This window comes from Vombatus ursinus, unplaced genomic scaffold, assembly GCF_900497805.2.
Source record: "Vombatus ursinus unplaced genomic scaffold, bare-nosed wombat genome assembly UNPS02014799.1, whole genome shotgun sequence".
NCBI lineage: Eukaryota > Metazoa > Chordata > Mammalia > Diprotodontia > Vombatidae > Vombatus > Vombatus ursinus.
Window position 1 is genome coordinate 15,051,158 of NW_020954577.1, and position 23,628 is coordinate 15,074,785.

Consider the following 23,628-nt stretch of genomic DNA (forward strand, 5'->3'; position numbering starts at 1 on the left):
AGTTCAGATAAAGCATATTACATATTGTTCCAGACCCTTATTTTAATCCTTTGTGAATCTTTGTGTTAACAAATCATCTCAGAAAGCAGTTATTAAAGGCTTATTGTGTTCTGGGCACTATTGTCATTGTTCATAACATTTCAGTTGTATCCAAATGCCCATTTGGAGTTTTATTGGCAAAGATACTGGAGTGGTTTCCCATTTCCTTCTCCAGCTCATTTTATAGATAAAAAGACTTAGGCAACCAGGGTTAAGTGACTCGCCCAGGGTCACCTGGAAGGTAAGTGCCTGAGGTTGACTTTGAACTCAGGAAGACAAGACTTCCTGACTCCAGGCCCAGCACTCTATCCACTGTACCACCTAGCTGCCAGGTGCTGTACTAACCAGTGTTTTCAGTGTGTTTTGTTATGAACAACAACTTGTTGGATTCTGCTTTCTAATCCATTCTGTTCTTTTCCATTTTATGGGTGAATTCATCCCATGCACGTTTGTATTTATAGTAATTAATTCTGTGTTTTTCTTTATTCTTTGCTCTTTTCTTTTTCTTTTCTCTCTCCCCTTTACAAAGAAGAGAGCTGTGAGAGTAAGTGAATCCAGCAGTAACGATCCTTGCTTTACACAGTCTGCTCTGCTTTTCTTCCCTGGTCCATAGGCCAACAAAGGTTATTAGCTTTTTTCTCCCTTTCAACTCCACCTAATGCTTTACCTTCTGAAGCCGGTGTTTGTTTTTCTTATGATTAATCCCCTCTCGAATCTACTTTTCCTCTTGTTTCCTTGCTGACTTGAGTGTATTTCTGTACCAAACTCTTCGTGTGTGTGTATGTGTGTGTGTGTGTGTGTGTGTGTGTGTTTTCTGCCCTCCTTTGATCAATCAGTTCAAATGAAATACGAGTCAAAAAGACACATGTTGCCCCTGTGTCTTCCTCATTGTTTGTGTGGTCTTCCTTACCCAGTCTCGAGCTCTTGTGGGGTAGAACAGGGTAGCATCGCTCTCCTTCATTTTACTGTCTTCGCCATCACTCCTTCCATTATAGTTTGCTTTGTCTCATGCTCATTCTGGCATCCTACCAACACAGAGCGAATTTTGAGTTTAATGATCCTGTGCAACCTAAAATTTTCAATCTAAGCTGTGAGACCCAGAAGGGAGTGGGAAGAGGCATGGACGTCAGAATAAGCCCCAGACAAGCAGAAGAGGTCTTCTCTGGTGAGTGTGTTCCCTGTCCTCTCTGAGCAGAGGCAAGAGGAGTCATGAAAAAGTGTGTGACCGTGGGAGCAGAAGGAATCGTAGAGTCTCAGTGTTGGGCAGTCTAACTAACACACATCTGACTAAAGAACCCTTTCTCTAACCTACTCAATCAGGGCCATCCCTGCTCTGCTTAGGATCTTTTGTTCTTCATTCCCTTCCAACATAGCCCTTTCCGCTGTTGGATAGATCTCTGGGTGCCTGGCATACAGTAGTTGCTTAATAATAGTTTGATCAATTAGCAAGTTTGATCTTCTATCAAGTTTTAGTTTCCTGCTCGGCAGCTTCTGTTCCCCACTTCTGGATCTGCCCTCTGGGAACAGGAAGAGTCTAACTCTTTTTTCATGGAACAGCCCTTCAGATTCTTGAAAACTGATATCAGGAGCTCCCTCAATTTTTTCTTCTGTAGGCTAAACAGCCTTGGCTCCATCAGCTGATTTTCAGATGGCATAGTATCAATCAAGCCTCTTCACCATCTTGATGGCTATCCTTTGCATCCTTTCTTATCAATGCCCTTCCCAAAAAGTAACATCTCAGAGGATTCACACTGCAGAGGATGCCAGAGGTGAAATGCACTATTTCTGCTTCTTCTGTTCTGATATTAGCAAGTGGTTTTCCATTTTCGCCAAAACCGGGAGTGTTTCAATGAGGCGTCAGTCCTTGATTCTCATTGTTACTGCCTATAGCAGAAGCAGTCTTCGCATTTTGCATGTTTTAAAGAAAATGTTATTGTAAATGACCACTTTATCCCTGCAGAGAATATATCATAAGAGAGCACAGGCTAGCAATGGCATGTGTTTTGATTAGTATGTGCATTTCTAAATTATGCAATGATATTTCTATTTATATAGAGTTATAAAATTATATTTTGCTATTAAAGAGCTTAATCTTTTAAAGATAGTAGCATATAATTCTAGGGCCTCCAGACCACATTTATTGTGAGATGCAGGATGAAAGTCTAAACTATGAGGATGCCAAGGTACCAACTCTCAGTGATTTCTCAAAACTGTGGCTACATGACCCAAAACTATGAAGACACTTTACCGATCTGAAAGCTGTCGCTTGTGTTGATCAGTCTCCCATTTCTGTCCCTTCGGATGCCCATGCCTACAATGCCCTTGGGCTTCCTTGTTGCCTTTCAGAGACCTTTTCCTTCTCAGGTGCAGCATCCCTGGATATTTCCTACCCCTACCCAATCCCCATTTTCATCTGAAAGTGATTTCTTTCTCCTTTAGTTTTCTTTGCGATTTACTCTTTACTCTGTAGTATCTTTACTCCTTAAGGGCAGTGATAAGTCGTCTTCTTCACCCTCACAGTACATTGCAGAGCCTCCTGGCCGAGAACTGTTACCATGGAAATGGACATCCCCAAAGGAAGTGCCAAGTGGACCTAGGATGTTTATTGCTTCTATCATGATATGCGTGTAGATGGACAAGCTTTAGAGCTGTGTGTGTGTGTGTGTGTGTGTGTGTGTGTGTGTGTTTTAGTGAGTAGGAATATATACTGATCTGGGTCCAGAATCAAACAGGAGGAGGAGAGCAGGTTGGCTTGCCTTTAGGAAGTTGCAGACCTCCTTTAATGACCTCAATCTTCTCCTTTAGACAAAGACCTATCTTTTTTTTTTTTTTGAGGTAGTCAGAGTTATGTGACTTGCCCAAGATCACACAGCTAGTAAGTGTCTGAGGCCAAATTTGAACTCAGGTCCTCCTGACTCTGGGGCCAGTGCTCTATTCACTGTGCCACCTAGCTACTCCAGACCTATCTGCTTTAATATTAATTCTCTGCCAATGTCATTACCTGAATAGTTGTAAATGAATATCTTACAGGGGGTGAGGTAAAAACGTCTGGTGTATGTGAGCAAGCTGGAGCATTTAACCAATGAAGGACTCCAGAGAAGAACAGGAACATGAGATGTGGGAACTATATGGTTGAAAGAGAAGACGGTTGTTTATGATATGACCTTTTATGTCAGTTGGTCAGCTTGTATTTATTTCTTTTTTTATTAATTTATTTTGATTTATCAACAATCACTTCCATATGCTTTTGAGTTTAAAATTTTTCTCCCCCTTCCTCCTTACCACCCTCCACAAGTCAGTGCACAATCTGATATAGGCTCTACATATACATTCCTATTAAACATTTTCACATTAGTGATGTTGTAAGCAAAAATTAGAACCAATAGGAGGAACCACCAGAAAGAGGAAACAAAACTCAACAGAAGAAAAAAAAATAGCAAATAGTATAAGCATTCAAATTCCATAGTTCTTTCTTTGGATGTGGATAGCATTTTCCATCACTAGGCCTTTGGAGATGTCTTAGATCCTTGTATTGCTGGGAAGGGTTAAGTTTATCAATATTAGTCATCACACAATGTGGCTCTTATTGTGTACAACATTCTCCTGGTTCTTCAGCTTGTATTTGTTAAGCACCTAAAATGTATGGGGCACTGTTGTGGTTGATGTTTGTCCTGCATTCTAGAAGAGGACCCTGACATCAAGGAGGCGATGCCATGACGTGCAAGTGGATTGGATTTAAGTGAGGGAGGCTATGAAAAGTCACCAGGCACATTCTTTCCTCCAGAGCCATTTTGGTTTAGTGGCAAGATATAGATCAGGAGGACTGGAGATGGCTCTGCCTGTGATGGGAGATCTTGGCCTTTTTAAGCTAAGAGGCTAGGTGAGAAATGAGGCAGAGAATGGCGGCCTCACCTAGTTAAAAAAAAATCAATATGGGAGGGGAAGACCCTCAAGGTTTCTGGCCAAAAGAGAAACAATTGCTATTTACATTCACTCTGTACTGAGCTCTGGGGATACACAGAAAGGCAAAGACAATCCCTGTTCTCAGGGAGCTCACAGTCTAATTGGGTAGACAATGTGCAAACAGCTGTGCACACAAACAAGATGGATAGAAGATAAGTCTAGGTCATGTATCTATTTGGAGTCTGTCTTGCTACAAGCCATGAGATGTTTGGCCAAATCTAATTTCTTCCATGTTTCTGTCCAATTTTTGTCAGCAGTTTTCATCAAATAATAAGTCTTTATTGCAATTACTAGGATTTTTGTGTTTATCAAACAGACGGCCACTACATTAATTTGTTTTTGTATATACATAAAACCTATCAGGTGGGATTGGAGAAATGTTCATGACCAGACACGGATAGAAAAGCTCAAAGGAGATAGATAAATTTGATTACATAAAATTAAAAAAGTTTTTGCAAAAAACAAATCCAATAAATCTAAAATTAAAAGAGAAGCAATCCATTAGTGAAAATATTTTCACTAAGTTTCTCTGATAAAGGTTTTATTTCCAGTTTCCAGGAACTGATTCACATTTAAAGGAATTCAATTTCCCCAATTGAAAAAGGGTCTAAGCATGTGAATAGGCAGTTCTCAAGGAAAGAAATATCTATGACTATATAAAAAATGCCTCAAATCACTAGTAATTAGATAAATATAAAATAAAGTAATTCTGGAATTCCACTGCACACCTGATAGACTGGCAATGATGGAAAAAGAAAGGAGAGTAACAAATGTTGTTGGGGAAACAGGCAAACTAATTGGTGAACCTGTGAATGAGTATAACCATTATGGAAACCAATTTGGAATCATACATGAGAAGTCACTAGGCCTTGTGTAGAGCAGTGAGTAGAACCACAACTTTCACGATAATATCGGTATTATAAAAGTGAATTGTGTTGAAGAAGTTTATAAACTGATGAAGAATGTAATGAGCAGGTATAGGAGAACAATTTATAAACAACAACACTGGAGATAATCCCCTTTGAAATCTGTAAGAACTGTGATCAATGCTATGGTCATCCAAGATTCCAGAAAATTGGGATCCATTCCACAGAGGTGATGGATTTAGGGTTCAACCTGATACACACGCACACACCCATACACACATACACATGCATATATATGTCTAAATACATACACACATAGATATTTAAACACAGTCAACGAGGGAATTTGTTTTATTTGACTCACTATTTATTACAAGAAATTTATTTTTCTTCTTTCCAATGAGGTAGGAGTTAGGAGAAAAAAAAATAGATTTCTTTTCATTTAAAAGAATTTAATTAAATGTGCTCTCCCCGCAAAAAAAAAAAAGGTTGACTGGTCCTGTGAAGGCCATTTCTCATCGGCTTTTTGGCATTGTTTCCTGATGGGCCAGCCTGTATAGCTAGTGTTACCCAATCAGAGGACTCTTTCCCTTAGGATAGATATGTCAACCAGTCCTAGGAACCTGTATAATCTTTTGGTTATGGGTTCTTCTTAGGTATACCACCTTGCCCATTGAATTTGTAGATTTTGCTTCCTTATTCTAGATGGTTGAGATCCAGTCATTCAATATGAAGCTGGCTCTGCCTATCCATGCAAACAGCGTGATATCATGCCCAGGGCCTTTCACTCTGAATGCTTCATGGTTTTTGCCATTTCTGGTTCACCATCTAGACCCTGCCACGTCTCCCTAAAATGAGTTTACTTCATTACTGGGCCCCTGAGTGGGGCTGAACAGATAGATTGGGCAGGGAGAAGCAAAAAGTTCTGCTCAGAAATTTGCTAGAGATTCATTTTGCGTGTAAATAAATTCAGAAGCAAAGCTTCTGCAGAGCTTTTTAAAAAATGCAAATGGCTCCTTCTCGTGCTTGGCTTTAATCAGGTAATCATATCAATTCCTAGCACAGCGGGAATGAAAGTTTTAATTGGGTTGAGAATGGTTTGGAATAGAAAGAGAAGAGGGAAGGAGGGGTTAGACTAACTGACCTCTAAAATCCTTTGACCCTTTGTAGGCCAGGTCAGAAAGCAGCCCCGTGAGGGAGGCAGGAGGTCCCAGGGTGACACAAACAACCTTTGTTTAATTGGCATGTTTTCCTCATGGGAACTACGAAGTGTCTCAGGAGGCCTTGATGGTTAAAATCCAGACCACACTGAGCGCCCGTGAATTGGTCGATTGGCCAAACATCCCAGCTTCCCTTCCTTTGACCCGGTCTCTGCTCTTCATGCCTTTGCTCTGGCCATTCTGGTTAGAGCAGGGCCTCTTCCTCCTTCTGCTGGGGATGGAGGGGAGGGAAAGGTAAGGCAGACAAAGAGGAAAAAGAGGAGTAAGAGTATGGGGGAAAGATGGACAGACAGCTTCCTCCGTCCCTCCCTTTTTCTCTCTTCTCATCCTCCCTCTCCTAGAATATATAGTTCAGTTAATATTCTCGGGTATCTCCCTGTTTGAGAGCAGTTTTAGGATGGGGTGGGGCAACGTCATGCCATGAGCCTAGAGAACACATCTCCAAACCAGCAGGACCTGATTTCAAGCCCTGCCTCTGATGTTTTATGGTTGTGGGGCCCTGGGCGATTCTCTAAGTCTGTAAATAGCAGAGGCCCTATATTAGAGTGGTGAAGAGTTTCCTCACCTGGGAGATCCCTTCACTGATTAAATCCAGGCCTTGTCCCTGCTGATCCTTTAGGAGCCCTTGTATGATGAGCATGTTCTTTACTCCTGCTAAGTATTTAAGTATGTTTGCCCTGCCCCTTCAGGCATCCTGGGCTTCCTGTGGGCAGACAATAGGCGCTGCATTTCTTTGGTGCCCTGTTGACTCTGGCTAGGGATGTGGTCAGTGAGAGATGGATTGACCAGCACCAGCATTTCGTGACCTATTTTGTTTCAAAAGTTTATCAGCAGATTTGGACTAATCACTATTGCCTGGTCGCTGGCCAGATCAGTCAATCAAGGAGCCTTTATTAAGCACCTTCTGTGTGCCAGGCATAAAGATGTAATATTTCAGCCCTCAGGGAGCTTATATTTAATAGGCAGCCATCAGCACACAGAAGTAAATACAGACTATGTCTGAAGTACAGGCAAGCTAATTGTGGAGATGCACTAGCGTTTGGGTGGGGGTAATCCCTGAAGACCTCCTGTAGGGGCTGGCATTTGAACTGAGCTTTGAAAGAATCTCCAGTGTTTAGGAGGCAGTGCATTGTAGGTGTTGGAGAAGCCAGGACAAAGTCGAGGAGATAATAGATAATGGAATGTTGTGTGTGAGGAATACCAAGGAAGCCAGTTTGGTTGGAATGATATATAGATTGCATGAAGGGGAGGAATGTTTTAACAGGCAGAACTTAATGACTGCATGCAAGGATGATCCTAGTAGCTATAGGGAGCCATGGAAGGTTCATCATCAGGGAAGCAGCATGGTCACACCCATGTTTGGAGAGCTTGGCAAATGTGTGGAGAATGGCAGAGACTTGGGTAGGGAGATCAATTCGAAGGCCATTGAAAGGCGATGAAGGCCTGAGTGACGTTGGTGCTTGTGTGAGTAGAAAGAAGGGGATGGATGAGAGGGATGTTTTGGAGACAGAAACTTGGAATCTGGGAAAATGAGGAGTCAAAAAAGACCCAGAACTGATAAACTCAGGTGCTTGGAAGGCTTTGGGGTAATTTCACCAGACATGGGGAACTTTGAAAGTAGGGTTGGTTTTGGGTGAAAGAAAATGAGTTTGAGGTCGAGTTGCTCATGTGGTTCACAGATTGAAAGGTCTGATAGATTGTTTGTAATGTGATGTTAGAGAACTGAGAGTCGGCCTGGGGCTAGCTTTATAGATACTGATTTCATTTGTGTAGAAATGATAATCAAACCTATAGAGATAGTGAGATTACTGAGAGTAAGTGGAGAGAGAGACAGAGACAGAGAGACAGAGACAGGGAGAGAGAGAGACAGAGAGAGAGAGACAGAGAGAGGGACAGCGAGAGGAAGAGAAAGATAGACAGAGACACACCCACACCCAGAGAGAGAGAGAGAGGGAGAGAGAGAAACACCAAGACAGAGACAGAGAGAGACATGAAAAGAACCAGAAAGAGAGAAGGGAGAGAGAGAAAGAGAGAGAGAGAGAGAGAGAGAGAGAGAGAGAGAGAGAGAGAGAGAGAGAGAGAGAGAGAGAGAGAGAGAGAAAACACAAACGAGAGAGAGTGCCTGTGGAACATCCACAGGCAGGAGGCGTAGGGTAGGCTGGTGATCCAGTAAAGGAGAGTAAGAAAGATTAGCCAGACAGGTAGGAAGAAAGAACCACGAGGAAACAGTGTTAGTAAAATCCAGCAAGGGGAGAGTAACCAGGTGAAGGTCATTAATGGCATCCGATGCTCTGAAGAAGTCAAGACATATGAGGATTGAGAAAAGTCCAATAGATATGATGATTAAAGATAAATGATAACTGTAGAGAAAATGGTTTCAGGTGAGTGGTGAGGCTGGAAGCCATATTAAAGGTGGCTGAGATGTGAGGGGATGTGGAGGCAATGAGTGTAAATGGCTTTTTCTCAGAGTTTGGCTTAGAAAGGGAAAAAAAGGAAGACTAAAGCTTTAAGGGGAATGAGAGGGTTCAAGTGAGGGATTTTTAAGGAAAAGATGAGACGTGTAGGTTGCCAGAAAGGAGCGAGGATATGGGGAGAAACTGAAGAGAGAGGGGTTTGTAGGAAGCAATCGGATGAAACTTAGAGAGTTTGGATCAGGGGTGTAAAGGAGGAGGAAACATTGGAAAAGAAGTGTGAAAATGACAGTGACCACTAGTCTGTTTTTAAACCAAATTGACCATCGAGGCAAAATAAGAATGATATTCTGGCTCAATGGTAGAGGCATTGGAGTGGGGACTAGTTTTCTTTCACTTAGAGATTTCATTCTGATATTATATTTTCTTCATAATTCTTTAACTTGTATTTTTATCTTATGACTGAATTATTAGTAAGTTATTAATCATGTGAAATTTTTAAAAAATCAGCAAGAATAGAAATGTGAGTTTCTGTGCTGCTTGATGGTGTTTTCTTGCCGAACTCCTGCTGTCAAGCCTTGTTCAATTCCTGTGGCTGCCGCAACTGAAGAGGTTGGAGAAAATGATGAAAGGCATTCTATGAATTCTATGAATCTGGCCCCAAACAGCTTCTTTTTGGCCCCTTTCTGATCATGGGCACATTTCTCAATCCTTTGTGTTTTCTGGCATGTCTTGATCATAGCCTCCCCCTTAGGATCATTCGCCTCCTTTTAAAAAATTCATTTTAACAAAAGGAGTTAAGACAGAAAATATTTGGCATTTAAAGTATAAGCAGGAAAATGAGGAGAATGAATAAGGAATATTTAGTTTTGGATTAATGCCAAGGATATAAATCTTTTAAACTTTTTAGTTGATGCTGTCCAAATGTTCATAGACACCAGGAGTTCTTAACCTTTTTTGAATATTGGACCCCTTCGGGAGTCCAAGCCCTTCTCGGAAGAATGTTGTTAAATGCAGAAATAAATGGAATTACAAAGGAAACCCATCATACTGAAATACACTTGTCACAATACTAAAACAACCACAGCAGCAAGAACAGCTGACTTCAGGGACCCCAGGTTAAGCCCCTATGATTTAGGAGCTCTGGAGATAACCTTGATAATCAAAGGTGGTTGCTTGTGTGGTAACGAGTGCATTTTCAGATGTGGAGACGGGCATTTTTCATAGGTGACACCATTATTCCAATATAGAAAAACTGCCACGAACTAAATAAGTTTGTAAAGTTTTTCTGTCTCAGTTTTCATTTTGTTTTTATCCATATACAGTCAGGATTTTTGTGTTCTTTTAACACCATTTTTCCACTTTGCTCGAGTAAAGAGGGGATTAATTTATATGTTGTAGATGAATAGTCAGCCAAATAAATCAATGCCTTACATTAATCACTGAGACTTCTTTGAGTTCTTTCTTCTAACTCAGAAAATTTGCCACAGATGACATAGCTTTGAGGGGAATAGAAGTTTCTTTTAGTAGTCATTAATCAATTAACTCAGCTTTGGACATAATATACTCTTAAAAATCACAGTACAGTTCTGGAAAAAATGCATTTTCACAAAAAAGTCACCTTGTGAAATAATGAAAGGAAATGCTTACTTTCTGATTTGTGCATTTCTTTACAAGCAGTATTCATTTCTAGCTGGGAGGTGACTCAGCATAGTGGATAGGTTATGGAGCTGAAGTGGGTAGTTGGTGGTCCGTTTTAGCTCTGTCATTCAGTGGGAGGCTGATGTTGGGATGGCCTCGTCCTTTTCGGGACGCCATGTTCATCATCTGAAGAACTAAGGAATTGGACAAGATGTTCCCAAAGGTCCCATCCCATGCAAAAGCCTGCTGTTAGTGCTTAATAAATGCACTGGCTAACTATGATCTTGTGAAATATTGATTGGATGCGGAAAACTGTCGTTCCCCAGTAGAAGAGTGGCCAAAAGATGGGAGCAAGCAGAAATTCTCAAAAGAAGAATTATTGAGTGTTAGTGATCACGTGAGAGACTTTCAAACTACTAGCAACAGGAGAAATGCACATTAAAACAAGTATGAGTTTTAACCTCATAACTAGCAAATTGATAAAGGAGAGATGGAATTAGACAACGTGGGAGAACTGTGGAAAGACAGACGTGAAAATTGCTGTTAGAGTTGTAAATTGGTTCAGCCATTTCAGAAAGCAATTTGCAACTATTCAAATAAAGTAAATAAAAAACCCACATGTTCTGATCTAGAGATCTTCCACTTCGGTACATACTCTAAAAGGGTCAAAGGCAGAAAGGTCACCTATATAGCAAAATATTTATAGCAACACTTGTTTCTGGTAGCAAAGCAGATGTCTGTTAACTGATTGGGGAATGGCTAAACCAATGGTGGTTTTGTTGTTGTTCAGTCATTTTTCAGTCATATCTGACTTTTTGTGACCCCATTTGGGGTTTTCGTGGCAAAGATACAGGAATAGTTTGCCATTTCCTTCTCCAGCTCATTTTATAGATGAGGAAACTGAGGCAATCAGGGTGAAGTGACTTGCCCAGGGTCACAGGGCTAATAAGTGTCCAAGGCCAGATTTGAACTCACCAAGGTGAATCTTCCTGACTCCAGGACTGGCTCTCTATCTACTGCATCACCTTGCTGCCCCCAAAACCAATGGTGGTACATGAATATAATGGGCTGTTACTCTGCCATGAGAAGCAGTAACACGAGAAATTCAGAGAAGCATGGGAATACTTCTGTGAATGGCAGAATTACAAAAAGAATATTCACAATGACTATAACAATATATAAAGAAACAATACCCACGAAACAAAACTGAATGCTGTGTGAGCATGACGAGCAAGCTTCACCCTGGAAAAGAGATGAGGAAATGCATCTCCCTTCCCTTGATGAAGAGCTGAGGAATTACAACTATGGGATATTGAAGATTCTCAGACATAATTGACATGTTTAGTTGTGCTAACTTGCCCTTCCTCCTTTGCTTAAAATCACTGTTATAAGAGATGGCTCCTTGAGTAAAAGAGGGAGACGAGTGCTATTCAGAAATAAATGTAATATAAAAGTAACCAAAAAATCCCAATAAAATTAAAATAAAAATATGTCTCTACTAGGGCTAGATCCCAAAGCCATCCAAAAAGGGGAAAAGACCTACTTGTGCAAAAAATATTTATAGCTGCTCTTTTTGTGGTGGCTGAGAATTGGAAATCAAAGGGATGCCCATTAATTGGGGGGGATGGCTAAACAAGCTGGGGTACATGATTGTCATGGGATATTATTGTGCTCTAAGAAATGACAAACAGGATGGTTTCAGAAAACCCTGGAAGAATTTATGTGAACTGATGCAAAGTGAAGTGAAAAGAACCAAGAGAACGTTGTACACAGTAATGACAATATTGTTTGATGAAGAACTGTGAATGACTTAGCTATTCTCAGCAATACGAAGGTCCAAGACAATCCCAAAGGACTTGTGATGAAGCATACTACTTGCCTCCAGAGAAAGAACCAATATTCTTTGAACATAGACTGAAACATGCTATTTTTCACTTTTTGTCTTTCATCTTTTTCTTTTATTCAAGTCTCCTTATACAAAGTGACTAATATGGAAATGTTTTACATAATCACACAGATATAACCTATATCTGATTGCTTACTGTCTCGGAGGGGAGAGGGGATGGAGGCAGGGAAGTATAGAATTTGGAACTCAAAATTTAATAAAAATGTAAAAAAAAAATGAAAACATGGGGAGATGGTGCGGGAGGCAGTGAGTGAAGAGTCACAGATGGCACCTAGCTTGTGAGCCTGGGTGAATGGGTGGATGGTGGTGCCCTCTTTAGTAATAGGGAAGTTAGAAGTGATTTTGCAAGGAAGGCAATAAGTTCACTTTAGGGTGTGTTAAGTTTAGGCGTATTGAAGGCTCCTAATGTGCAGGCAAGAGTTGAAAAGTAAAGACTGTGAGCCAGGCGCCAAATGCGTCAAAGAAAGAATATTTTGGAGGCCTGTGGACAGTAACTACCAGAATTCTGAGGAGATGGTGGATATGGATCGAGTGAGGTCAGTGAGGGGGAGAACCTGGCAGGGGCAATGGAGAGCTCGGAGTATTCCAGCTCCCCCACCTTGACCAGTGAGTGAGTCGGGGGAATGAGTGCAAGTGTGGCCAGTGCTGGGAATCGAGGCCAGGTGGTCATGTCATCAGGAGGGAGCTGGATCTCGGGGAGAATTACAGATGAAAGGAGAGAGAGGGGAAGACATTTCAGAGGAAAGCAAGGTTGTCGCCTGTGGAGCAGGCAATGCAGAGCGCACCGTGGGCAGCATGAGAGTGGGGCATTGCAGGGATGGTTGAAAGAGATGATGCAAATTAGTGAGTGGGTTGTGGGGGGAGGAGAATGGTAGAAAGATAAATGGGGGTTTCAGATCACGGGGCGGCGTGAGGTCTGACCAAGTGTGAGTTTGTCCGTCAGAGTTCAGCCGGCTTATCCAGATTCCTTGGGAGCTGGTCTCAGTGTTGGGCAGCTTAGGTTCTGGGGCCAGTGGGAGGAGCTGCTGGAAGTCTTTCCTTCTGTTCCCTCTAGGCAGGAAGAGGCCAGCCTAAGAGAGGAGCACTGTCTGTGCCTTTTCATTCATATTCAGGCGTATCCAAAAACTTGTTTGGACAAACCACTGGTTTGGGTTTCTTGGATCTCTTTCTACCATTCCCTTCCTCTCAACTCAGCCTTGGAGAATTTCCAGAGCATTGTTTTTTTTTTTTCCCCCAATCCTTCCCCCTTGATTGGTGGGTAGGGAGCAGTCTATTCCTTAGGTAAATCCTTGAGCTCTGTAATAGACTTTGTTCTTAGTCATGTCAACCCTGGTCTGTTTCTCTTTGTGATAGAAGATGTTGGGCTTTTTTATAGGGCTGGACTAGGGAATAAATGGGGTACAAGTGTTGAATGCAGGAAGTAAGGAACATTCCTGATTGATTAAAGCATTTGTTTCTGATAATTAATTTTTGCTCTTTAATTAATGTACCTGTCTTCAGGGACATGTGACAAACACTTTTGGAAGATGTAAATAATTACGGGAAATACACGTGGGTCCAGTAATTTATTAAATGGTTGCTAAGCAAATACAAAGCATCTGTGGCAGCGAGCAGAGATGACCCATGGGAGGATAGCATAGGCAAAGAAAGGGACCTTTTCTAGCCCTTTTGTGCTTGGATCTGCCCACCCACACTGCTAAGAAGCAAACCATATGTTAAGGGTTTAACCAGTTTACCCTGCACCACCAGAACACAAAAGCTTACTAGGCACTGATGCTTAGTAAAAGAAAATGAACTTTTTCTTCTTAATGCTTATTTCAATGAATGAGATAGCTTTGTAGTCATCCTTGATGAAGGTAAGAGGAGGAGCAGGCTGGCACAAGAGCACCATGTGTGAGGCAAGAGGAGCCTTAGCTTTGGGGTCCCATTAACTAGTCCTACAAATCTCCACCAGGGGAGTGCTTCAGGTACAGTGAATTCAATGTCATCTGGGGTGTCTGAAGGCAGACACAGCTGCCCTGAGAGAGAGGGTTGTTTGTTTTCCAATTTTTCTGCAAATTTCCCCTTTCTCTTCTTCATTAAAACCTGTCCCCTTCCTAGGTTAAAAGTGAGTTGTATCTCTAATATTGTGAGAGATCCTTAAGACCCCTTGAACCTACCCTCTATAGCCCATCTCTAGCTCCAACGTTTTCAGAGCCTCTTCACTGAGCGTCTCTCACATGTGGAGTGCTGAATGAGGTATTTTGGGGGACCCACTAAAATCCTTTCACAGTCCCTCTTAGTTGTAATGCCTTTCCTTTTATTTATTTCCTGTTTATCCCATGGACAGCTAGGTGGTGGAGTGGATAGAGTTGGAAAGACCTGAGTTTAGATCCAGCATCAGATACTTACTAGCTTGTATGACCTTGGGCGAGTCACTTAACCCGTTTGCCTCAGTTTCCCTACCTGTAAAATGAACTGGAGAAGGAAATGACAAACCACTCCAGTATCCCTCCCAAGAAAACCCCAGATGGGGTCACAAAGATTCAGACATGACTGAGAAACTACTGAGCAATAACAATTTATCCTGTATATAGCTTGATTATACCTCTTTGTTTGCTTGTTGTACCTCCCTTTAGATTGTAAGCTCCTTGAGGGCAGGGACTGTTTTTTTGTCCCTTTTTGTATTTCCAGCATTTAAAACAGTGCCTGGCACATAGCAGACACTTAGTAAACATTTATTGACTGACTTAATTGCATTATTGTTTGGCTTTATTGCTTCATCTTCATTATCCCCCCAGTCAGATCATGTAACACATGAATACTTGGTGGGTTTTAGAAGCTCATATATTAGCAGCAAAATGTCTTTCACTGTATTAGGAAGAACATCTGTTAAAAAACAAAAGAAAACGAAAAACGAAATTGTCTTCAAAGCATTTCCTCAAATTTTGATTCTGGTGAAAAAGGATTTTTGGAAAAAGCCAACTTCCTGTGACTTGAATGTTGTATCTGCAGGACCCTTATCTTTTTTTTTTTTTTTTCTTGCCATTTCCCCAAAGACCTTATTCAGCACTCAACACTGGGGAGATACTCCTTGACCAGGTTTGAGAATGCTGGAGCTGAAGCATGGGTAGGCATGGGGTCTAGGGATCTTAAGAGGCTTACACCCAAACCTTTTGTTTTAGAAATGAAGAAACTGAGACTCAGAGAGTTTGTGCCATGCTTCTTGCTAAGATTGTGTAGCTATAGCAACTGAAACAGCAAATTGTGTCCCTGCAAAATGCAAGAGCCCAGAAAAAAAAAACAACCTTTGAATTAACCACTTAGGTATTTGATTATTATTTTAAAGAATCTTGTATGTTTGTGATGCTACAAAGACTATGAAAATAAGCTTTCCAGAAGGTGTTTTACATTAGTGACATAGAATCACTGCCCTGGTCCTTTAGCTTTGTGGCGTCATAGACAGAGAAGTGGTTTTAGACCCTGCCTCTGTCCAGTCCTGACTATGTGGCCTTGGGTGCTGTCCTGGCACCCAGGCTACCTCTCTCACAGTAGGATTTGCAAGAAGGTACCAGCTTGCCTTGGTGGAAGGAATTTCCTCACCTGGGACAGGTCCAGTCCCTGTCCCCATCTCTGCCTCCAGCCACTAGTGCCTCCTCTCCCAGTGATTTAGGTTTGAGCCTCTGGAAGCCAGGGACTGTTTTGCTTTGTCTTTGAAGACCCTGTATTTAATGCAGGGGCCAGTGTACAGTAAGGGCTTACTAAATGCTTACTGGTTGGTGGGTTTGTATCAAGGACCTCTTCTTGACTGTAACGCAGTGGATAGATTCCCCTCTAATTCTTGTTAATTTATTTTAATTTTTAAAAAGTTTTATTGATACTTTTTTTAAAAGCTCCATCCATTTCTATATATGCCACCATCCTTTGTGGCAAAACATTCATTGGTGGTTAGAAAGCGTTTGACTCCATGGAACCAAATATATGCTTGAAGGCCCTCCTCAGAGTGGCTCTCATGCTTATGACAAAATTATATAAATAGACATGGTTCCATTAATGATTTTTCCTAGGGATAAGGGATGCATGTTCATCCTTCTTATGAAAAATGTCCACTTAGATTACAAACAAGAGAAAGAGGTTTTCTTTATTGCAAGGTTCTCAAAAAATCCTTCTTCATATTGTACTAATTTAGTTTAACCCAAGAAAACTAACAGTTTTCCTCGGGTCTCCTCAATTAAGTCAATAACATTATGAAGGATATTGGTCTAACCATCCACAATTCAAAAATAAAGTGGATGAAATTCCTATACTGCCTGTAAATACAAGAATCTTGTGTAGACCTGTATAGACTTTGTATAGCTGAGTCCAGAATTAAACAGAAGGAGGATAGATTGGGTCACATGTGCAAAACTGTATTCCCAAACTACAGACTGATATAATAGCATATTTCTTTACCATTACTAGATCTTGGTGAAATGATATGGCTTTAAATCATTATGATCGTTGATAAAAACAAAAAAAAATTGAAAGGAAGCCAAAGGGTGATGGTAATTTGCATGAGAAAATGACAAAAGGCAAAAATAGTGAATATTGGAGGGGCCATGGGAAGACAGGAGCCCTGTTGTACTCTGCTGGTGGAATTGGGAATTCTAGCTTCTAGAAAACAGTATGGAATCCTAATGGAAAAGTCACGCAGCTACAAAGATCCTTTGGTCCCATGATAACATATTAGGTGTCTCTTTATCTGTCTATCTATTTCCAAGACATCCAATACAGAGAGAAGGGTTTAATGTATAGGAAAATATTTATAACAGTAATTTTTCTTATAGCAAAGAAAAAGAAACAAAGTGGATGCCCATCAATTAGGTAATGACCAAATAAATTATAGCATGTTAATGTAAGAAAATGTTATTTCAGAATTAGAAACAACAGCTATGAAGGATTCAGAGATATTTGTAAAGACCTTTGTGACCTGATGCAGAATGAACTGAACAAAACCAGGAGAGTTAAGTTCACAGGGGCCACAGTCATGAAAGAAAAACAGCTTTAAAAGATACTGGAGCCCTCATCAATGGAGTTGCCAATGTTGAATCTAATAAATGAATCCTCAGGCATTTATTAAATGCCTACTGTGTGCTGTGTCCTGGGGATACAGAAAGAAAAATGAACCGTTTCCTGCCCTTTGGAACTTAACGTTCTCCCAGGGAGACATCATGGACAAATATAAGTGTATACAAAATATAGACAAGATAAATACGAAGTAGTTTTGGTGGAGGGAGGACCGATGATCAAACATGCATGTCTTTTCTTGGCAGGGGGATGGTGAACTGCAGCTAGAATATGAGGCCCTGTTGCCCAAAGCAGCCAGTGTGTTGATTTTCTCTACCTAGGGGCACTTCTTTGCTGCACAGAATAGTTCCGTTGGAGGTGGAGGAGGAGGAGTCATTGGGAAATGATCCTGATGTCAGAAGAAATAAGCGTCAACAAAATATTTATTAAGACAACTCCAGAAGGTTGCAGGACAGGTCCTAAATAGGCCACAGCCCTTTAGGGTTGATGCCTGGCCTGAGAGGAGGGCCATGCAAGATGATGTAGGACTCCTATGACCAGAAAGGAAAGTGGGCTGGTAATGTATTGAGAACAAGAGACAGCAGATGGATAGCCTGAATCAAAACAGAACCTCTTGTTGTCTGGTAGTTTCTTCTGAAGGTGGCTCACCCTGTAGATTCCTTAGTATCAAACTCTCATGGAAGGAGCACAGATTGGAGACCCTTCAACCTTCTTTTGATCAACTGGTTTAGAGCTTAGGGGATCGCAGTTACACCATCTTACTACTCCTGGGTTTTCAGGCGGAAGCATTGGCCATGTGGTAACACTTGAATGGCCTGGATCATCTGGCGGAACTTAATACACACTCATGAACATGATTTGCAATGTCCCGCTTTCCCCCTGTGTCTTGAACAACTTTTAGTTTCTCAGTTTTTGAGAAGTGAAACTTGAAAGCAATGCCTTTTCTGCTTTGGTTCCCTGACTGGTTTGTCTTGTGTTCTTTGACAGGTGCATTTTCTTGATTCCCAAAATGTGTCATTTAGTGAAAGAATGAAAGAACTGATGGAAATGAAAGATTTTGCAAAGGAAGTGAAAGAACGAAATATTTTCTTATATGGCGTTCTCGTCTGTTTCACACAGGTACGTGGCTTCTCTCCCCTTCCTCTAGAAGGTTAATGGCAGGGCTCTTAAAAGAATATGAGATTGAGATGACATTTAAACGTTTTTGACTGTAACTACTTGTCTGCTCATGTTTCACTTTCAGGAAAGCTTCTTGTCCAGAGGCAAAAAAATGTCATTGTTTTGATTAGTACAGAAAAAAAAAAAACAAGAAAATGAATAAATACTCAACTCTGCACGTGTGAATAGGAGAGCATATATTCTTCTAAGCCAGTTTAGGAATGTTGAAAGATTGACCTCTCCTACATGTAATACTAAGTGGACTGATACTTGAGATTGATCCATTTCCCTGTCACACCACTTCTGAACCCCCTTCTCCCTCCTCTGCTATGGGTCCACTTTGAAGAGATGCCTGGCATTTACTCAACAAAAAGAGAGAGGCATAGGACTGCAGAAACAAACAGTATCGGTGTCTCCAGGAGGAGCCAGTGAGTTTGCTGGAAGCAAAATGAGTTACTATTACAGCCTCTTTGTACTGGGGAAAACTGTCTCAAGTAAAGCGTTTGAATGACCTGCCCTGCTTGCCCAGCGCAAGCATGGCTTTGCTCTCAGTGTGTTGATACTGTTATTTGTACTTCAGAAAGCTTGATGGTTTCCTGGAGGTAGCAGAGAGCCAACCAAGTGAAATATTACACTGCCCTTTGGATAAAAGGAATTTGGTGCAGATCATTTAGGGAATGGCAGGTGTTTGTGGCTGGTGAATCATAGCTATTGGTCATAAAATATTTTTAGGAGCTTTTTAAAATGAGAGTGACAAGGTCTTTTTTTTAGCAAGAATAAGTTAAATAGATGTCATCTTTTCTAGCTAAGCTTAAGTATGCTTTTTCTTTTCTTTTTTAGCTCTTTCACTTTTTTGGTTTCTTTTTACTTATAGAAGATGATAAAATTTTAGGCTGTCTATTAAAATGATTATTCCACTTTGCTTCTGTGTGTTTAATACCATGTGCAGTTTTTGAAAGAGATAGGACAGTAGATAAAAAACAAGTCTTTAGAAAACAGAGAGGAATTTGTGTGGGGGTTCATTGTGTCTTAAAAAAGAGAGAAAGAAGATCTTTGAGTAGAGGAGGAGGATTAAAATAGACTCCAGGGTTTAATGCCCAGGTGTGAACTGCCTCCTCCTTATAAAATCAGCAGCCCCTTTTCCAAGGAGGACCTCTTTTGTTCGTGTTAAGTCTTGGAATGTTTTTTTTTTTTTTCTAAGGCAATTCGGGTTAAGTGACTTGCCCAGGGTCACACAACTAGTAAGTGTCAAGTGTTTGGTCTGAGGCCCGATTTGAACTCAGGTTCTCCTGACTTCAGGGCTGGTGCTCTATCCCCTGCGTCACCTAGCTGCCCCTAGAATGGATTTTGATGGGGTGTTCTACACCGCATATTTTTCGAGTCTGATACACCTAGTGTAGTGAGGCAAATCTGACAGATAAACAGTTAGAGAAATGTCATCCATGAGTTGGAAGGGAGCTCAGGATTGGTCACCTGGCCATGGCTGTTTTCTGAGAGGGTCAGGAGGGCTTACTGTAGGATTCCATAACATAGGTAAAAATGCCACGTGGCCCTTTGCCCTGGGTAGCCCCCTTCTGCCTCCCACTTCCCTGGTAATGGTGGCAGGTGGTGCCGAAGCTAGCAGTGGGTGCTAAATTGTCAATAAAGTCTGAAACGATCCAATTATGTTTTTGCTTTTGTATGAAATGAATTTTATTTTTAAATGATTTATTCTTAATATTAAAGAGCAATACAGCTAACTGAGATTGCTTTGCAACCTTTATTTAAATAGATGAATTTCCACCCTCAAAGCATCCAACTTTTCATTCTCTCCTCTGTCTCCATCAGGGATTCTTGGAATATTTTAGTTCATTTCCTCTTCCTCCTAGAGAGTCACACTTAGCATATGCTGGTTTTTCTGGTTCTGTTTTTTCCCCCCATTTAAAGTCATTGTTTATAGATCTGTCTATATTTCTTTATGCTTATTGACATTAATGTCAAAGTCCCACAGCCATTCCTTTATGGTTCTGCGTTCAGGTTATTTGCATTTTGTTTTTTGTAAGGACAAATAAAACCCAGTGGCATCCTGGGTACTCTCTACTTTTTAATCACTTGCGGCTCACTAACTTTGTGGAATGGTTGCCTGTTCCTTTCTCATGTGACTTCATCCAGGGTGACTGGAGTCTGTACGTCAGTCATTCTCATGAAGATTTTGTAGAGACAGAAGAGAAGGGATTTTACTGATGGCACTTTTCTCTGCCTCAGTAGTCGCATCCATGATTGCTCCCCCAAACATTTGACAGATTCCAGACATCTTGAGAGAAGCTCTGGACCGTGGTCCTAGTGGTGGAAGGGCCCTCGGGGGAAGGGCCCCACACCCCTCCTTTTCCAGAGGGGGTACTTGAGGCCTAGGGAAGGAAGATGACTTGCCTGTGATCACACAGTGATTATCCATGCCCAGGTTCTCTGATTCCAGAGCTGGTGCCTTTCTTGTGGTGACATCCTTCAATGCCTTCAGAGTTGTTCCCTCTGCCACAGAACTGCACGTATCCTTGGCCTGGGCCCTCTGTTCTTTCTTTCTTTTCCGTAGTGTCCTTAGCACTTCCTTGTGTAGTGTGTATCGACCTGTAATGTTGGAGTGGAAAATGTGGAAATTCTGCTGTCGTTGAGGGAGAAGATTGCTCCATGTTTTGACAAGTCACATTCTCATCTTCAGGGTTTGTCCTCCCCCTTCCAACTGCATGTTGGCATGCTGGTCAAACTTAATTGAGTCACTTGTCAAATGTTCTTCTGTCCACCATTTCAGTCAATCAGCCAGCATTTATTAAGCACCTATTGTGTCCCAGACACTGAACTAAACACTGGAGGGACAGAGAAAAGACAAAAGTGCCCCTGGCCTGCAGGAACTCACATTCTGATGGGAGAGAAAACATGAACATAGCTAGGTCCATACAAGGTACGTGGCAGTCTGACATGGAGATAGCCAAGAGATGATGTGGAGGCCTGGATCTGGACGAGATCAAGCTAAACCTGGCTTGTGCTTTACCCCCATGCTAGAAGTGGGTCCGATTTTCTGGTGGGGGGGGTGGAGAAGATGCCTCAAATGGAGATGGCATGGAGTAAGAGGTTGGAGAAATATCTTGAGTAAGCCTATTTTTCATCAATGTGAATATATTATTGAAATAGGCCTTGGGACTTTCTAACTTTCCTCAAAGCTCTTTTTTTCCCAACACTTCCCCCTTTTTGTTCACTCGGCCTCTTTGATCCTGCCTCAAACTCTGCCGTCATCCAAAACTAAGTAAGATATAACTTAGACTTTACCAGTCAGTCAGCAAGCATTTATTAAGTGCCTACCACATGCCATTGGAGAGTCACCATGCAGTAGTGGGTAGAGAGCTAGCCTGGAAGCCAAAGAAGATACAAGTTCAAGTCCTTTCTCTGGCCTATATTGGCTGTAGGGCCTTGGACAAGTCTCTTGAATTCTGTGTGCCCCAGGCAAATTTCTAAGACACTAAGTTGCAAAGAAGATTTCAACCTGCATTGGTAGAGAGGGTTCCCTGATAATGGACTCTAGGTTTTTCATGAAAGGACCATCTAAGTGAAGGCAGAGAGGCTCACGACCAGATTTTCCACAGGGTGACTATATTCATGTTCACAACTCCCCAGGATTGTCTGTTAAGTCACTGATGAGTGATGCTGCCTCTCCTTTGATTGAGGGGTTATCCACACCTATGAACTCACTGATTGTTGGGGTTTTGAAATAGATAATCCTGAGTATCCCTGTCGGTACTTAGAGAAAACCTCAAAAGAAGGAAAATGTGAAAGAAACTCTAAAATTTAATCACGTAAAAAGGCAAATATCAACAGATGACATTTGGAAACCATTTGGACATCATTATATAAGTCACTTGGACTCACCGAGCTCCGATAGAGCCAAAAGAGAATGAGATTTGGCATCCAAGGACTTGGATTCAAAACCAGCTCTGTCTTCTTTGTCAGAGGTATTTGGCCTGAACCAGATTAAATGTGTGGGAAATATTTAACAAGATAAATAAAAATCCAATAAAGCATAGATAACATTATATTTTAAAAATAAGTCAGTATGCAGCCCGTAGGGATCCTTGTGTATGGGTTAGTGAGCCCCTCTTTCTGTTTGAGGTTGATGTCACTGGTCCACGTGACCAGGAGCCAATCACCTTATCTCTTTGGCCTCAGTCTCCCCATCTTTATATGAGGAAATTCTCTTAGGTGGCCTTCTAAGGGTCCTCACCACTGTAGAGTTTTGATCCTATGATCTCCTTATGTTGTGTTTTTTTTTTAACTTTGTATTTGCTGTGTCTGGCCTACAGAAGGTACTCAATAAATGATCTTTGATTGATTCATTGTGCAGTTAGCTGGTGGGTTGAGTCTGGATTTCACAAGGAGGAAGAATTTGGGCTGGAAGATAGAAAATCATGAAGTCCTTCTAAACTTCTCCTGACACCAGAACCAGGTTTTCAACTTCATTATTTTCCTAATGATACTTTATTGTGGTGAATTGTGGAATACTCTGAAGAGTCAAAGTTGTAGGTGACCCAGAGGACAATGGAGAAAGCATATGGTAGGCCAGTCTAAGGGGGGGGCTACAGCATCTTATCGGTCACTTACTTCTTAATGAAATGGTATGAAAAGTGTCACTGATGAGCTATGTGACTGGAAAGGGAGGTGGGCCAGATGCCTGGATCATGGACAGAGCTCCCCTAACACTCCTTTAAAAGACTTAGAAGAACGATGGGAAAGGATTTATGAGAACTGATTTGGATGAGCATCGTGCAGGGGGAGAAAGCTTGGCTGAGTTTCATTCTATACCATTGAAAGGGCATCCGCTTGACCTCCAAATACATCACAATATTGACATACGGAAGAGTGAGAGGAAGCGCTTAGAGGAAGTGGACCAGGTTGGTTTTGTATCACTCTTGATAAGAATGATTGATTTTGGCTTATAATTTTTCATATGCATTTGATCAGATGAATGGAGTTGTCCTCTACTGCCTAAGTTGTAATAATCTTGTATATTTAAAGTGCTATCTAATACTTTTATAGATCTCCAGGTAGTCAAAAATTTTTTAACGAACTCAGAGAAAGGTGTGGAAAACTATGAATTAGGACCAACAGATAGCTACCCTAAGAACCTCTAGCCATCTGTGCCAGGGGCTGGATGGTGGAAAGAACACCACCCTTCCATCTTGGAGGATCGCATAGTTTGTTCTGGGTCATCTAGATAGCGTCATTCTCCCAGTGGGAGAACAGATGGGTGTTTTCTCTCAAAAGCGCCGAACACAGATGAAGTGTATCAGCAATCTTAGTAATGAAGTTAGACCGTCCAGTTCTCATTTTTTGTGATTGTCATGATGTGGAAT

The 23,628-nt window shown here is 41.4% G+C and overlaps 1 protein-coding gene across 5 annotated transcripts in view; it reads left to right on the forward strand.

Moving 5' to 3' along the window:
- The window catches only part of CRPPA (CDP-L-ribitol pyrophosphorylase A), a 270,311-nt gene that overhangs the window by 126,633 nt on the left and 120,050 nt on the right, over nt 1-23,628 (forward strand). For all 5 annotated transcript variants that reach the window (XM_027872573.1, XM_027872574.1, XM_027872572.1 and 2 more), the window contains one exon: nt 18,080-18,211. In XM_027872573.1, the coding sequence (XP_027728374.1) occupies nt 18,080-18,211 (132 nt within the window). The remainder of the gene's footprint in view (nt 1-18,079; nt 18,212-23,628) is intronic.